Consider the following 17,380-nt stretch of genomic DNA (forward strand, 5'->3'; position numbering starts at 1 on the left):
TATGTGGCTATGGACAGGGTAGTCAAATTTATTTCAAAACAAAAGCTCTGTTGGGCTGCATCAGATGCAGAAGAAACTTAGGGGCATGGTTAAAGTCACCAGTGTGCATAACAGTGAGGGATGCCTCAAATAAGCCTTTTTTTAACTTTTAAAAAATGAACTATAACATACCCATGCAGTAATATTTTTTCAGTGCTACTAATTAAAAAAAAATTAAAGCCTGCACTGGAAATTTACAGTATGGCAGAATTTTGCTTCTCCTACCTTTGACCCTAATACGTAATGTACAGATTTTATGATAGGGTCTCTGTTAAAAATCTAAACATCTCCACAAGATTTGAAACATCACTGGAAATCTGAATTTAGAGAAAACAAAATTGGATAAAAGTACAATGCCCGTGACAGCCAACATTATGTAACTGGGCTGTGTGAGGTTGTTTAGAAGGCAAGGGTTAAAAAGATAGGTGCGGAGTTTGTTTTTAAAATTACCCCCAAAGTGGCTGCGCTGATTTGAACATAAGTACACCAAGTACTACAGCAAGGGGAAACACTGCAAAAAAGGTCATCTATTTACAGAAAAGTGATTTAAAGACATTATGGTTTTCTTTACAAACAGATGTAAGAACAGGAATTGTCCACTTTTTAAAAACTCTACATTTCAACCCTCCACTATTATAATTCACTGAACTGCCTGTGTCAAAGGCAGTCTCCCTGTCCCTCCCCCCATTTGACTCTGCAAATAAATTTCCATCATTTCTTCATCATCCATGGTCCAGGCTCTCCTGAAAAGTCTCTGGGCACAAGTCAGAGGAGGACAGGTTTGTGACCTGCCATTAAAAATAAAACCAACAAAAACAAGAGCTCCCCACCCCACACCCTGGCCCCACCAAGACCCCTTCTCTGTGCAGTTCAGTCGTCACTATCCGACAGAGTCTCGTACTGTGCGGAGAGCAGTGGGGCAGGCTCTCGCTCCCAGATCCTGTTCTGTTGGTGAGGAGCTGCTTGGTTCACAGAAGAGGGGGCACATGCAATCGGTGTTGGTGGCGTACTGCTGAGCATCCGCATAGTCAGAGGGTTATAAGGAAACTGAGTTGAGCCTGACAAAAGAAAAACTGTTTTCACTGTCATGAGCACAGCTGCTGTTCCGAACGCACAAATTCCATAAGATGGAGGAGGACACAATTATTCTACTGAAATGGTCTTGTGGCACCAAGAGTGAAATGAAACAAACATGGAAGGGCTGAGGTTTCACGACAATAGATATGATAAGGCACCAGTGAGAATCTTGAAAGGCTGAGTGACACAAGTAAGCACGCACGAGCTTAGTGTTGTTAAGCCCAGAAATGAAAGCTTAGGGCTGAATATTTAAGTGAAATCTAGAACCAGGTGGAGATTCAAAGCAGACCTACTGCATATTAAGCTCTAGGAGTCTACACCGAGAGCTCCTGGACTCTTAGAGATAAATGCAGAAGTACAATACTCAGAGGATGAAAGTCGGGGTGGCAGGACGCATGTCATCTGCTGGATCTCACTGAGCCGATTTAAAAGGTACAAGATCTGGAAGACGGGTATGTGAACCTACCAACAGCACTGCTACCTTCTGCCAGTACCTAGATGGTTTCTTTGTCCCTAGAAAGCCGTTTTCTGCTTAAGAAGCTCTAAAAATGGAAAACCTACCATTTTATCAAGTAATTAGTTTCATAAATTAATTCCTTCCCTGAGAGAGATTGGGGAACAATCAATCACTGTGTAGGTTAGAAGTTTTCAAACTAGTACACAATCATTTTGCATGCAATGCAATTTTATAAAGCAGAGGCCTTCGGTTATGCTGGTATAATACCCATATGCAATTTATATACTAATAAATTAAGGGGAAGAGTGCATTTCAGATTTCTTCCACTACTTGTGTATTTAACTCCTAAAAAAAGATGGCTTATAATTCTGTGAAAGCCTAAAATTTATATCTATACCAAGTATCCCAGTTTAGTTTAACAACAAAAAAAGTAGCCTTTTCCCTTTAGGACTACCATTATTGTGGTTACTTAGGTTTGGGTAAAAAACTTACAAGCAAGCACAAAATGGAAAACAATAAATATCCTAGAATAATGCTTTTCATCAGTTTGTGTAATCATAGGGAGCCATAGGAGAGAGGATGGCTTTTTACACTATTCCCATTTCTTTCTTTCTTTAATTTCTCAGTATTTCCCTAAGAACCTTCTCTAAAAATGTTCATACGAGAGGTTCCCGGTAACTTGGGGGGAGTGGTCCTCAGGTCTGGTTCAGGGAGGAACTGAAATCACAGACATCCTTGCTTTGCAGGTAGCAAGTGCTGGTTATGGGCAAACTAGAGAAGTGAGAGGAGTGGATAGTCTTCAGAGGTCTTCCTTTGTTCATGGTCATCAGACCTTGCATTCTTTAAATTTTTAAGATTCTATGCATTCAGTTTCTACTCTGGAAATTGGAACCTACTGATACTGTAACAAGGCTACCAAAGTTTCTGATTTTACAAGAAGTACTAACTAAGGCTTGAATAAGAATCATCTGAAGACTCCCTTTCTAGCAAGTTCCTCACCTGTTGAAGAGGGCCTGTCTTCCCAGGCCCACCCTGGCGTCTGCCTGTGGTAATCCCCTTCTGAATGTACAGAGGAGACAGAAGAGGGCCTCTCCGTTCCTAAGTAGCCTTGCCCAGGGATAGGAGATTTAGATTTCCTGCTGTTTGACTTGCTGATCAGCTTTGGTTTGCAAACTCCTCCTAAAAGTGAAATAAATTAACTATTGACACAGAGGAATTATGTTCTCAACTTAAAAACCTACCAAAATGCTGATGACTGTATAATGCTTGCTAAGAGTAAGAAGCAGAGTGGCAGGTAGCATGAAGAATCCAGGTCCTAATACCCAATGAGGTTTAAAAAATTAATATTTAAAAGCCTGAATTTACTTGTAGCAACTAAAATGAGGGGTGTGCCCTCATGCCATAAACTTAAAAACATGTAACCAAGGAAACAAAATTTCTGGAACATCATTTCTTTCCTAACATTAGAGCACGGAAACTAAGGAAATTAAAACAGGTTGACAAAATTCTTAACTACTCACTACCTCTTCACCCACCACTTTAGAGTGAAGTAGAGGAGTTCATACACTACCCAAGGAAATTTTATGTCAAAAGAAAAAAATGTAGAACAGAAGCCCCTTCATGGCACTGCTGGACCCGAGCAGAAGCTTGGCAGGTTTTGGTGGCCCTTGCTGTTATTCCAGGCTCTGTTTCCCAAAGTTTACAGGAGTGGGATGCCCCTCTCTAGAACAAAACATTAAAGAGATCTCAGAAGAGATCAGAGCCCTGGTGAGCAGCAGACGGATTCCTCAGCCCCAGCACAACTTCACGCCAAATCCTGTGGCTACAGAAAAAGGTGGGTAGAATGCCCTCTATGGACTCCTTGAACTCTATAAAAAGAAGAAGTGCAAGTCCTTGATGGTAATGAAGAGGATATCCTAGGACAAGGGAGAAAGATCTTCGTATACGGAAGAGAAACTTCAAGATCTATGAAGCCAGTTTACAAAAGGAGCTCAAAGAACAGATGATAACCACAAAGGCTGAGGTGAAAAACTTAGGAAACAAGACACAGCAAAGACCAGAATGGACACAACAGGAAGAGGAGTAGTACAAAGGAAAAATGAGATACAGGAGAAGCCACAGAAAGAGGTCAAGAGGCCTAAAAATCATTAGGAGATAGCAGATATGGTGAAGACTCACCAGCAAAAATATAATTATGTTTTTGAAACGGAAAGACCAACAAAAGAAACAAAAAGAACATTTCCATAAGCGTAGAAATCAACACTCAGACACAAACACACTCACTATGCTCAGTGTTCATTGTGTGTCAGATTTTCCTAACATATTAGTTAACTTACTGAAATTGAGGAAAAGAGGATTCTTTGGGGAGGTAAGTTTCACCTGCCAAAAAGGGGGACATCTGACCTTATTTCTTAGACAGCAACTGACGGCAGGAAAAAAAAAAAAAGGTGATGGGAGTCTACAGGATGTTTTGAGAAAAGTGCCACACTGTCATTTCATGTCTAAGGGCAGCAAGAAGACACTTGAGCGAGAATAGTCTGGGAGTACTGCACCCTCCTCAAGGAAAGGGGTGTGAAACCCAGAGCAAATGCTGCCACGGGAGGATCACACAACCACAGCCACAATACTACCACTTGCAAGTTTACTAAACGTACACGTCAGTCAGCACAAATCAGGAGGTAAGACCAGAAAGAGGAAGACCACGCTCCTCTTTGAGAGCAAGAAGTGAATTCATATTGTCCTAAAATTAATATATGTCATTAAAAAAGATAAAAACCTGATCTCTTTTGATCTTTTTCTTAACCTTAGTGCGATCTTTTGCCTGATGTTAATAGGAAAAAACCCTAAACTGGTAATAACTGTGGACCTGCAGGTAAATTTTCAAGCAAAAGAGATACTAGTTCTCAAAAGATTAAGAAAAAAGGGTTTAAAGGAAGCTTATAGTCAGTTTTCCGGGTGCTTGCTTCTACCAGGATGTGTGAATGATCTCGTTCTAATGTCTGTCTGTGTGTCTATACAGAGACACTTCTAGAACAATGCTTCTCAGACAAGAACACTTTCCTTGCTCTTTACAGCTCTTCTTTTAAGCCTATCACCTTTTTAAAATTCAAAAGCAGAATATGAAACTGTACTTGTACTACAATTAAAATGTGTTGATCCAGATAAGGACTAGATGCAAACAAAAATAAAACCCAATGCTGAAGGGTGTTGTTCTGCATAAAAGTTTCCATCTTTTTTGAAGTTTCTGTTCGTGTTACTAAAATGTCTGAGGAGAGTTTAAAAACAAAACAAAACAAAAACCCAACTTACTGTAAGTAACTAACGCCCTGAGAGGTGACTCTGAGAGCACGAAAATGAGCTCTCATGGTGATGCATTCATTACAACTTGGGAAAGGCAGCAGCAGGGCACAAAAATGCACACTGTACCTGAATGAGGTGATGGGTCCCCTTCCTCTCTCCGGGTCTCCCCGCTGGTTACCACTGAGGTGTTGGCACCACCAGGCACTACACCCACAGGTTGGGACATGACAACTCCATGCTCCTCAACTTTGTCATCAAAGCTTCCCATGAGAGCCTTCCTGATAATGTCTTCCAGACCAAGATTACTCGCGGGATCAGCGAAAGAATGACCTCGAGAGCTGACTGAGCCTGAAAGAGACAACCACAACATTTCTGCTTACTTCTGAAAGGCAAAACAAGCAGCAGAAACGGACAGACTCCATCTGCTCTGTCGGCCCATGGAACACAGTGTGTGGCCAGCTGCCTGCAGCATCGCTGAGGCCCACAACCGGCCGCCTTGACCCACCAGTGAGAACTCGGGGAGAACGAATCAGTCACCCACTTTTATTAAAGTTAACCATTTTCTTCTCCCTAGTTTCTATGCTGTTCTTCTCTTTGTTCACTGATCTTTCCAGAAAGTATTTCTTGAATCTCAACTGTTTTTATTGCTGACCATCTCCTCTCAGACCAAATTATACGCTTTCACTCACTTCTGCACACTGGAGCAGTCCCCTGGTACGCAGTCGGTACTCAATACGTATTTGTTGGACTGACCGCTTCCGTGTACTGATTTCATAGTGGCAACTATATTGTGATGTGAAGCTTACCTGAGGTAGTGACTGCTGGCAGATTAAAGATCTCAGTTCCTGGCTGAGCGGCTGCTGTATTAAACAAACATTCAAGTTAACTGAGGTGTGATAATCAAGTACGCTGAAAGAGATAAAGTCTCAAAACCCTACAATAAAATTAACCTTTTTATTTTCCATGATCTCAACCTTCTTTTTCACCAGTTAAGTGAAAATGAAGTGAAAGAAATAATTACTTTTTTTAAAAAAGAATCAGGCAATAAAAAACTGGATGAGGTAGGAAACTCTAAACAGGAACGCTATACCCAGAGGCGGGGAAGAGACTGCACTGCTGGAGAAACAGGAAAGGGGTCCCGGTTGCTGACGAAGAGACCTGAGCCTGAGGCGGCCTGACCTCAGGCCCTGCGGGGAAGAACATGAAAGTGACCGTGTGCTTCCCTAACTATGCGACTCCTCTCAGCGTTCCCAGGAGGAGACCAAGATTCTGCCTGTTGGTTCTTTTCATTCCCCCTCAGCCTGTGATGTGTCACTTGCACAGTCTGACAGCAGGTGGGGCAGCCTGGGAACTGCCTATAAAGCACAGAAATGGGAGGAATCTGGGACCACAAACGTTGTGTTCATCACAGCCTCCAGCTTGATGGTGAGAACTGGAAAGAGAGAAGACTGCAGGAAGTACGTGGGCGGCTAAACAGGTGGTCCCAGAGAATGATGGGGGGTGTGGGGTGCGTCTGCAGCAGGATGGACTCTTCCCTGGAGAGGAGACAGTCTCTGAAGCCGGGGGTGCATGTGCCTACAAACTAACTTAATCAGAGAAACTTTAAATTGGCAACAGGAAGAGGAGCAAAATCTCCAGGAAGTCTATAAAACAAGGACCGTGTCTCTACTTATCTCTACTTATGGGTCAGGTAACACGGAGGGTAAAGAAACTGAACCTGAAAAAAATACAAAGTGACAAGATAGAGCCTCCCCGCACTCCTGGAAGTTTGTGGAATAGGGCTCAGTCATTCATTTGACAAGTATTTTTTTTTTCATTTGACAAGTATTTAATTGAGCAATTATTTGGTTAAATTGTAATAAAATCACCTTCCTACTGATCAAAATGGTCAGATAAAGATGCTTCAGGTTTTCAACCAATGAGAACACTAATCCTGCCCTTAAAATGGATTCCTTCCTTTGCCTCTGGAACTCACGGTTCAGTGGGGTTCTTTCTGAGGCCATCAGAACAGCATCACGGGGGTGCCTCAGTGAAAGTGCCAACTTCTCAAGTCCTCAGGCCTGGACGCCAGGACTATGATATTAAAAATTTGAGGCCCCCTGCTTTAAGGCAGATAGGCCAGCTTGTGAGAGAGCATGATAGCTTCTGGAACGAGGAGCAAGGAAGAGTAGCATGTGTGAGCCATCTGGGAGGCAGGCTCAACAGGAAGAGGCCCAGGGGGATGATGTCGTGACAGTGGAGCCACAGTGGAAGTAAGCGTGGCCAGGGAGGAGGGGCGATACACTTCTGTGCGTGGAGAGGGCGAATGCTAATTCAGTGTTAGACATCTCAGAAGCCAGATGTTTAAGAAAGGTACATAAATAACACTCAGTAGAAAAAGCTGAGCTCAAGATACAAATTCAGGAGTTCTCAGCACAGTTTAAACCCCAGAGTGGAGGATTCGGGGACTTTACTACATGAGGAGAACACTGGGAGAACCAGCATCCGAGGGCCAGGCAAAGCAAGACTGAGCTGCTGAGGAGACCACACGGCCAGAGAAGTAGGGAAAAAAACAGGAGAACGTATCTGAAAGCCAAGAGAAGAGAATATCCCCGGAAGAGGAAAGTGGCTCACAGGAGAGCAAATAAAGTAAGTTCGTTGTAAAGCATTACAGTTAAAAAAAAAAAAAAAAAAAGCATTACAGTTTTTGAAGAATAAAGTCACTGATGTCCTCTGTGGGCATGCCCAATTGAGAGTTGAAACAAGGTGGTCTTGGTTGCTGATGGCTTGAATTTCTCAGTTCTGTTTTGAGATCTGAATGTGCCCTGGGGACCCATCAGCCTGTGGGTTCCTTAATACAGTTCCTTAATTGTCCTTTTCACAATGGAAAAGGATTCTGGCGATCACAACATCCTCAAGCAATTTTGTTAGTATTTGCCTTAAGACGTTAATAAATTCTATCTTCTGTTAAAGTTAGGTACTTGTTTCACTATATATTTCAGAGTAGAGACCATCTGTCATTGTACAAGCACCCAGCACAAAGCCCCACTCAATAAATAATTGAATGAATGAATGAGAGCTACTGCCTGAGGACAATGGAAAATAGAAGATAAAACTATAAAGTAGGCTGCTTCAAGTCATCTGGCACTTCCAAAAAAATTTTTTTCCCACGAAAATGGCAAGACCAAGACTAGAGAGGATGAATGCAAACCACACAAAGATGAAACCATTCTAAACTGGCTGCTTTGAAATCTGTAATGTCCCCATGCTCTCAGACTCCTCTCTGGGTTCTGAGAGAATTTGAAGATGAGAGGGCCATACTCTTGGTGACATCTGAGGCACTGTAAATAACAGATGAAACCAGGGATGAGGCGGGAAAATGTCATTTTTTTTAAAAAGAAGAAAGGGTATCTGTAAGCCTCATAGCAATGCTGGCTGATGTTCAAAAGTATTTATCTTTTAGATGATATGTTCCCACTTCAGAAGAGAAAGTTCACAAACAATAACTGACACTGGGCTCATCCTTTATTCTGTCTGATGTTCAACTTTTATTGATCACAAAGTGTCAGATCCAGAAGCACATCCACCTGGCAGTTTGTAGTTCATTGCCCACAATTTCTTTTGACAGGGTCAGGAGACTAGTAGATCACAGAAATAAAGCAGATGGTGGAACACCCAGATCCAACAACTCGCTGCATCACTGGACATACTCGAGGAAAAGATGGAGAAGTGGGATCGAGCAATAGTGTGAGTGCCGAGGAGCAGAGCATGAGGAAGCTTCCGATGAACGCATGCGTATCACCCCAAAGGGAAGGTCTGGATGCCACAGAGCTTTGTCCTGCCGAGTATCTACCAACGATGCGGGTGGTGATGCTGTGAGTATGGAACTGTTAGAAGCCGGTGAGCACACTACTGGAAGCATGGCACGCCAGGGTGTGACCACAGCCCCATGACCCTCTAGTTAGGCAGCCTATGCTGCTTACCAGACCTCTGGGTTTCCTCATCGGCACAGTGGAGACAATGACACTAGGTAGCGTGTAGGGTCATTATGAGGACATAAGGAGTTTACACGTGCTTACAAGTGCCTAGAGTTCTCTCTCCCCCTCCGCATATATAACTGTATAGCTGCCTGCTACCATTATAATTGTTAATTGGTTTTACATGGTGGATTGATCCATTTGCAAATGAATGCTGAATGACTGTACTGACATCCAGAAAGACTGTGCTGGGGTGGAAAAAGTAACTGAACAGCACAGGCACAGCCTACCTTGGCCTGTACTTGGGAGTTAGTAACTACAAAGACACACCAAGGGAGAGGTCTGGGTCAAGAGCAGCAGATCAAGAGACCTTGCTATGTATACTGGTTTTATGTACACTGTAACCTAACTATATTAGTTGCCAAAAACCCTCCTACAAACTTAAGACTCCCTTGATAGTGATGCATTTGGGATAGATCATACCATGCTACTAACAACCTACTGAGAGGCTGAGCTAAATAAAGTGGTTTTCTGTGGAGAGCATTCGAGATAATAGGGATGCTCAGAACCAGCATGTGATGAACAGCAGATGAAATGGGATGTTTCCAGAAATAAGACTTGAAGGACATAACTTGTCTTCAAATGGCAGAGGAGAGGTCACGTAGAGATGGCCCAAAGGGACAAAACTAAGAGCAGTGGGTAAAAAAAAAAAAAAACTGCATAAGAGCTGATCCAGCCCCACGGAAGGAAAGTTTCCCAGGCCCCACGCTTGTTCAGAGAGAATGGGCAGCTTCAGAAAGCAGTAGTTCTTGCTCTCTAGCAGGCAATCTTCATGCACTGGCAGACATCTGGGAAGAAACTTTAAGATCAAATGTGGTTGGACAGATGCCTACAATGGCCTGCAGACTCAAGGATCGCATGAGAGGCAACACCGGAGAGATCATTATTAATGCAGGTTTTATTTGGGGATTCATGAAAGAAATCCCACTTACCCATATCAGAGTCACCTCCACCAGAGGAGTTCAACTTACGAAAAATCTCCTGCTTCTTTGATTTAACCATGGGTGACGTGTTTTCAAGCTTGGTGAAGAATGAAGGCAAGTAGCTTATACTCCCCGGCGAGCGGGAATCATTCCTGTGGGGACACAGTTGTGTCTATTATTAGGTCTGTTTTTGTCATGTGCCTCAAACCCTGGGGACTTCCAAAGACTATCTGGGAAAGCTACCACTTCCCCATCTCATGTTTGTGGTCACAACCTACATCATATGACAAGACACAGACAAATACATGAGCACTGTCATAAAATTAGGACTGAAATGGTGATAATCTAGGACAGAGATTCTTAACAAAGACCAAATAAGCAGCAAATGGGTGTTAACAGGTAAACTTAGAGAAACAGCTCACCATGATGCCATCTACTTAACAGCAAGACTCTGGTATACTTATGGCTGCCACATAAACCATGAACTATTCTAGCAGAACTACTTTGAAGTGTGATAAATTATAACTAATAGCATTACTTACCTATAAAACAGCAAGAGCTCATACCTAAGCAACAAACCCTGTGGACTTCAACAGAAGAGCTACAATGCAGAAATAAAACTGACTCTGCTAGAATCATTTCAAGCCTCCCACCAAATGAGCAGAGTTTCATATAAAAGATTTCCAAATTCATTTGCAACTTCCTATATACTAACACATTTTAAACAAACAGGTTTCCTTTAACAGCTCAAGACCACCAATGGTCTAGCCAGAGCTGGAGATGATACAGCAAAGAATATAAGGAAGGCTGTTGATAGCTTCATCTAGTCATGTGGATTCAATCATCATTCAAACTTAAGAATTCCTAATATATGTTGAGAGACAAATATATCACAGAATAATGAGTCAGATGTGGCCCCTGTCCTCAAAAAACCACAAACTTAAGGGGAAACATAAATATACAATTAAATTTAACATCCTCCCCTTTCCAAAAATGATTTTCTTCATTTCATCAAAAGGTACCAATGTACACTAAGTATAAACAACTTAGAACACACTCTAGGAAATGCCCTGGCAGTGTGGAGTGAGACCTTGGTTTAAAGCTCCCTCTTTATGTGACTGTGGGCAAATCCTATATTCACCTCTTAGAGCATCAGGGGAGGGTGCTGTACCCTCAGGAAACCAGACATGGGGACCGAAAGACATCTGGGGACAGCAAGCCACTTATCATGGACAGAGAAGTGTAAGGACAGAAGCGTAAGGGTGGAGTGGCAGGAACCTGCTCATGAAGGAACTCAAATGCCAACCTAATGACTTCGAGCTTGAGTCCATCAGTTTCAGACAAACCACTCTAGTAGAAGTGGACCATGGAAGGACCAAATCAAAGGTGACTAATCCAGATGGGAACAGAAAATCTAGTAATACATAGGGGTTAGGTTAGGGTTAGAAATAGGTAAGAAAAAATACATGAAGCAGTTCAGCAAAGGTGCTTCCATGTACAGACCACAAGGCTTATTAGTACATGACAAGCACTCACAGTGGTTGGAACGGGTGACCCCTGGACAAAAAAGTTTAAAAAAAAAAACATCTAGAAATGCTTCAAGAATAATGAACAATATTTTCTATGACCTATTTAAGTATCACTTTTTCATAAAATCCCCTAGCCTTAGATCACTAGGAAAACAGAGACTTCAGGATCCTTCAAGACACCTATCTTGACATACAACCAGGAAGGAGGAGAAGTGCATGCACGCGCAGAAGCCGCCAGCCAGGAAGCACACCAGGCTCCTCACCTCTGTTCTGCAGGCTCTGCTCCTCTCTGAGACAGTAGCAGCATGCTGTCCTGTTTCTCATGCACAACTGGAACCTGGGGCGGGGAGATGGGCTCGTAGGACTCAGAAGGGACATGACTCCTCTCCGGGGATTTTCCAGGCCTAATATTATAACATATAAAGTATTAGATTATGCTCCGGGGCCCACCTACAAATTAGCTGAAACAGAAACTGATTCTCTTGTTCATTCAGGAGAAGGAATAAAAGTTGTTGATTTACATCAGAAGAAAAGCTGCCTCAGGTTTTCACTATATACCTGGTTACCAAAGTCTGCTGCCACCACTTTATCCATCCACACATGCTAGGCACCCCTGGACAGACAGTAGCCGATGCTCGGCTGAGACGTTGAGGTCACTGTGGGCTTCAGTGCCATCATACCCCACCATCCCACCTTTGGCCGGCTATTCCCGTGAGCCCTCTACAGGCTTTTGCTGCTCACCAGGCCTTTCCCCATTAAGTTAAGATTGCAAGGACTAGAGAACCTAACTGAACCCTGAGCACTTGTCAGCGGAGTCATCAGACAGGCCTGAGTTACATCCTTGTAGGGCTGAGCAGTTCTCTGCAACTTAATGGTCTCTTCCTCTGGATACTATGTTGGTAAGAACAACATGAGGGAAACCCTATTTAGACCAAACAGAGTTTCTGCCTTAGTGATCATACATTTAAGAGCCACCCCACCTGTGACCTTTAAGTATAATTATAAATGGGTATATGCCCTGTCACCTCCTTTCCCAATCAGCCCCATCCAATTTTAATAGGTGGCCATTTGTAACCATCTTTCTTTGAGTTCTATGGTGCTTACTTCTAAAACTCTAAAATCTTATATTTTTCTTGATTTATCAAAGCCAAAACAGTAACTATCACCTCTCTTCCATGAAAGATGAAGAACCTGACTTCTGAATACACATTAACATACCAACTGCCCAGTGAATATTCCAAGGATTTACAAAGGGAAGACCCTCATTTATACTCCCCAAGCAATAAAGGTAAATAAGTTTTAGGTGTAAGTAAGGAATCCCTTATTTTAGGGGATTTGTAGAGAATAACAGTAAAACAATATATTCAAGCTGTTTTACTGTTGGGAGATGTACACAGAGTTTGAAGTAAAAACCATACCTTCCCCTAGATTTGTCCACAAGATTCTCTGGAGAGACCCTTGACCCTGGTCTTTGATGGTGGACAGACTGAGACTGGGATTCTGGGCTGTAACGGTTGGATGTTTTAGTCCTCACAGGTGTGGACACCAAAGCAGATGGTGAATTTTGGAATGTAGAAGTGGGAGGCTGCTGGGGAGGCTGTGAGGAAACTTGGTTTCTAGCAAAATCTTGGGTGATAATTTGCTGTGAATGAGAAAAGAAGGAATTAGTTAAACCATTGAATATTTGCCCAAAAATATAGCATAAAATACCTGGACATCTTTTTTTGTGATTCACCCCCTGTGAAATGTGCCTAATGCATGGTCAGAAAGAAAAATGAGGGACACCTGGGTGGCTCAGTGGTTGAGCGTCTGCTTTTGGCTCAGGGTGTGATCCCTTGGTTGAGCGTCTGCTTTTGGCTCAGGGTGTGATCCCTGAGTCCCAGGATCGAGTTCCGCAATGGGCGCCTTGCATAGAGCCTGCTTCTCCTGTCTCTGCCTCTCTCTGTGTCTCTCATGAATAAATAAATAAAAAATCTTAAAAAAAAAAAAAAAATGAATGGAAGGACTTACACAGATGTGATCAGCAAGCGTGATCAGCCGGTGGGTCCTGGGCACCTGTGCCACCCCGTCGGCCTGTGAAGATGCAGGCAGCTGCTGCTGCGGAGACAGTGGTTCCTGCTGCGGTCGATAGTGATGCAATGGTCCTTCGTACTGTCTGCTGGCTTCACCTAGTGGAGGACACACAGATGTCTTATCAGGGATGCCCCTGCCTTTCACTCATCATCAAAGATCAAACATAACTTGGAGAAGCACATGTGAGGGGTATGGTGCCTATCTCTGAGCAGAATTCAGTATCTTAGTTTTGAAGGGAAAACACTTCCTAACAGAGATGAGGACTAGAAGAGAGTGAACTGTGAAAGCTTAAGGGAGCAAACACAAATACCAACTATTTCCTGTATCATTACATATAAATAAAAGAGTGATCAATAAAGCTTAGAAACAACTTTGCCCTAGCACAATTTTAAATGTCTCTACAGCAGACTCCTATAAAGGTCACTCTAGGACAAAACAAACCAAACAGTTACTTTTTAGAACATGGCCGGACAGCTAACCAGAAGCAAAAGACAAATGCAGGTATGAACACGTCAGCTGGTGGCTAAAGAATACACACTTTCTGCTTGGTTGGCCTTCACCACCTCGGGCGGATAGGCCTGCAGTTTCTCCGGGGGCGGCACAGGTGAACTGGCAGGGCTGATCACCTCAATAGCATCGCCGGGTGCTTCATACCGGTGAGAAGATACTTTAAGAAAAGTAAAGAACCTTATTTTAAAACTCATCCTGTGAAAAGCTGCAAAAGTTTGCATTTTTCAGACCTATTCACATTTTTTTTTTTTTTATTCTCAGAAGTGTTTGATGATAAAAACCAACTTGATGCCCTGGCATCAACGGTCCGCAAGTGCTTCCTCAGGCCTCCTCGTGTCTGTAGGGAAAAGGGTTTCCTGAAATTGTGTGGCCTCTGGGACCTTTAGGTGAGGCAGGCTAGGGGACAGATTTTTTATATGCTCCTGGCAGCTAGAGAATGCCTCCCCCAAGGAAGGACACTCCTCAGAGGAGGCGGAACAGACGGGAGAGTAGATCTCAACAGTAAATCTCACCATCCCTGATAAATTAAAATTCTGTGGGACAGTCGGCTCTTAGAAAAACTTTCAGGCTACAGAGTTGCTTCATTACCATGATGATTTTAAAGCTACAGGTTAAGTAACAGTAGCATTACTCCAAATGATTTCTTAGCACCATGACACTGTGAAAATACAGAGAAATGGTAGGGAATGTCTGGGGGAAAAAAAAAAAAAAAGCAAATTCACTCCCCTGGCAGAAAGGATGCCCACATCAGAGAAGGCCCCTTGAAGTTCCCAGGAAAACTGACCAAGGGTCCAGGCAGCTGTTGCAGTCATGCTGTGGCCTCAGAACAAGGGGATAGGATTGTAACCTCATGCTCTGGAACCTTCTGACTGAACAGGGCACTTTGCATCTACAGGCTGCAGAATCTGAGAAAACTGTCAGAGGCCCAAAGGGTCTATGTATGACTGGCTGGATCAGCAAGTGTGATCAGTCAGTGGGTCCTGGACACAGGTACAGAAGCTCAGCCTCCCACCAAGATCCTGCAGAACTCAACCAAACAGCCCTTTCTTCCTACCCCTTCACCAGGCCATACAAGGTGCAATTAGCTGGGTTCCAGTATGCTCAGGAGAGTGGAAACCTGACAAGTGGCGATGGAAATGATTTTTCGGGAACTAAAATAAATCATCATATTCAAAGTGATTCAGGCTACTTAGCGACTTTGGTCCTACTGGCAGTCACCACTGGTGATTGTACCCAGCACCTTAGAGCTGCCCACCACATCCAGTATACAGTCAATAAAAGTTTGCTGCTGAACTGTGTCCACACTGCTCTTGACACCTGAAGGCGAAGGTGCTGTGCTTCACCTTCAGGGGGAGGGAGGCTCTGAAGGGAAAAACTGAAAACCACACAGAATAACAGTAAACAGCCTGTGGGCTTCACACAAGTCATTTACCTAGTGATAAAAAAAAATCCCACTCACAGAAGACAACAAACCTTCCATTTTCAGACCTTCTGAAGGTCAGAATCCTAGAGCAGGGTGCGGTTTGTGATGCCAACTGCAAAGGACTAGAGAACCGTGCGCCCTGGCACAGAAAGCCACGAGCTGGCTGGACCACCAGGCACGCTGGTGACCGTCCTCCAGGCAGGGTCCTGCAACTGCAGATCCTCCTCAGCTAGTGAGTTTCTGCACATGTAGTATCTACTCTGTAGCTGTTCATACTCCTGGGCAAACTTCAATTTTCTGTCTACACAATAGACTACCAAACTGCCTGCTTCTTTCCAAAAAGCTCAGCCAGGGAGTAGATGTTTACCCAAACAAATTATAATTAGGCATAGGGGTAAAAAGGATTACATGTCACATACTGATGCATAAAAAATCTCCCAACTTTCCTCAATTTCTTAACAAAAACAACAGAGAGATGACCACATCTGGTTAAATTATTTCAAGTATTAGTAGATATTTGCTCAAATACCTGATTCTTCCTTCAGGAATTCCATACAGAATTTAGGCAGTCGTTAAATAAATTTGAAGAACTCTTCCAGCATTTTACTATAAATCTGTGAACTCTTATGGACTCACAGGGTAGATGTCAAAATGACTAACCAGACTTGATAAAATCCAACTTGCAATGATAGCAAACTGGTGGTCACCAGAGGGGCGCTGGGGGAGAGGAGTGACGGGAATGAAGGATACGCTTATCACGATGAGCACCGAGTCTTGGACGGAAGTGCTGAATCACTATGTGCTACACCTGAAGCTAATACCACACTCTATGTTAACTATACTGGAATTAAAATAAAATTTAAAACCAGTTTAAAAAAAAAAAGATGTGTGAAAACAATTTTAAGACAATGAGCACACAATAGGAAGATATGCATAAAGAAGGAATAAAAATGACCAATAAATATATGAAAAAAATTTTTTTTAAGATCCAGCTTGCAAAAATGGTGTAATGTGAATACCAATGACCAGTAATATGGTGGTCTCACTTTTTAAAAATTTGTGTCTTAGAAAAAGGATATAAGAGGCTTTGGGGTATCAACTTAAATACTGAACCTCATCCTAGAAAAACGCTTCTCAGAGGCCTTGGTAACCTCTTTGACGTTTCAGACGCCTGAAGATGTTAATGAACTCTGCCCTGCTTTCCCACTTGACCTCTATAAAGGACATGGTGTTTTCATGGAAAATACTTTGGCAGGCATACTTAAGAAACTCTGAAGTTTAAATAATCATGACAAATAGAAGAGACACATTTGCACTACTAACCCACAAAACCTTTCCATTACATTTACTCTGCAATCAGGATATTCTTTAGATCATATTCTGCTTTACCTAAAGAATAAAGTAATTCTTTACTCAGACATCACATTGCAAAACTCAGATTGAGATACATACAGCTACTAGAAGAGTCTGAACTTTGAGAGCCACGTTCCCTTGCATCCTTGTCCGAGGCAATTTGCCGGGTGATGATCACGTCTATGAAGTTAGCTGCAGTAATGGTAGTCTTCCCTCGGGTCCTTAGCTCTTCCTCATATCTGGATTTTGGAGGAGGCCCTTTATCTTTCCCAGCCTCAGAATAAACTACTGAAGAATGAGGCTGGGGCTTGCCACTTGGAAAGGCTGCAGAAGTGTACAGACACTGAACAGATCTCTTCTCCACCTCCAGGGTTTTCTGCTCTAGCTGCTGCTGTTCACTAACTGCTGCTGACCTGCTTCTCAAATTTTCTTCTAACCTGGCAGCTTCATGCTTACTCTCTTTCGTTTTGGAAACCTCCATCTGGGGGGCAGAGGCTGCGGCGTCCACAAGGGCAGCCAGGGCGTCCGCAGCGGTGCTGTAGCGGGAGGCCGGCAGGCCTTGGCTTATTGACGGGCCCCCAGCGGGCAGCGGCCTGCAAATAAAAGCAAACCACACAACTCCGTGAAGGGCAGGTTCTACTGGGGGGTGTGCTGGGGAGGCAGAAGTACAAGCTGCAACA

At 43.2% G+C, this 17,380-nt stretch overlaps 1 protein-coding gene across 20 annotated transcripts in view; it reads right to left on the minus strand.

Annotated features, from left to right (window-relative positions):
- NCOR1 (nuclear receptor corepressor 1) overlaps window positions 1-17,380 on the minus strand; it is a 149,551-nt gene continuing 132,171 nt past the window's right edge. For 14 of the 20 annotated variants that reach the window (XM_077892500.1, XM_077892494.1, XM_077892492.1 and 11 more), the window contains 10 exons: window positions 16,800-17,293; window positions 13,953-14,081; window positions 13,352-13,509; window positions 12,760-12,983; window positions 11,605-11,745; window positions 9,822-9,964; window positions 5,680-5,733; window positions 5,000-5,221; window positions 2,573-2,752; window positions 1-1,097 (listed from right to left, as the gene is read on the minus strand). In XM_077892500.1, the coding sequence (XP_077748626.1) occupies window positions 910-1,097; window positions 2,573-2,752; window positions 5,000-5,221; window positions 5,680-5,733; window positions 9,822-9,964; window positions 11,605-11,745; window positions 12,760-12,983; window positions 13,352-13,509; window positions 13,953-14,081; window positions 16,800-17,293 (1,933 nt within the window). In that variant the 3' untranslated portion in view covers window positions 1-909. The remainder of the gene's footprint in view (window positions 1,098-2,572; window positions 2,753-4,999; window positions 5,222-5,679; window positions 5,734-9,821; window positions 9,965-11,604; window positions 11,746-12,759; window positions 12,984-13,351; window positions 13,510-13,952; window positions 14,082-16,799; window positions 17,294-17,380) is intronic. The other 6 variants (XM_077892510.1, XM_077892511.1, XM_077892497.1 and 3 more) reach the window with 5 other exon arrangements.

The sequence above is a fragment of the Canis aureus genome, chromosome 3 (genome assembly GCF_053574225.1).
Source record: "Canis aureus isolate CA01 chromosome 3, VMU_Caureus_v.1.0, whole genome shotgun sequence".
NCBI lineage: Eukaryota > Metazoa > Chordata > Mammalia > Carnivora > Canidae > Canis > Canis aureus.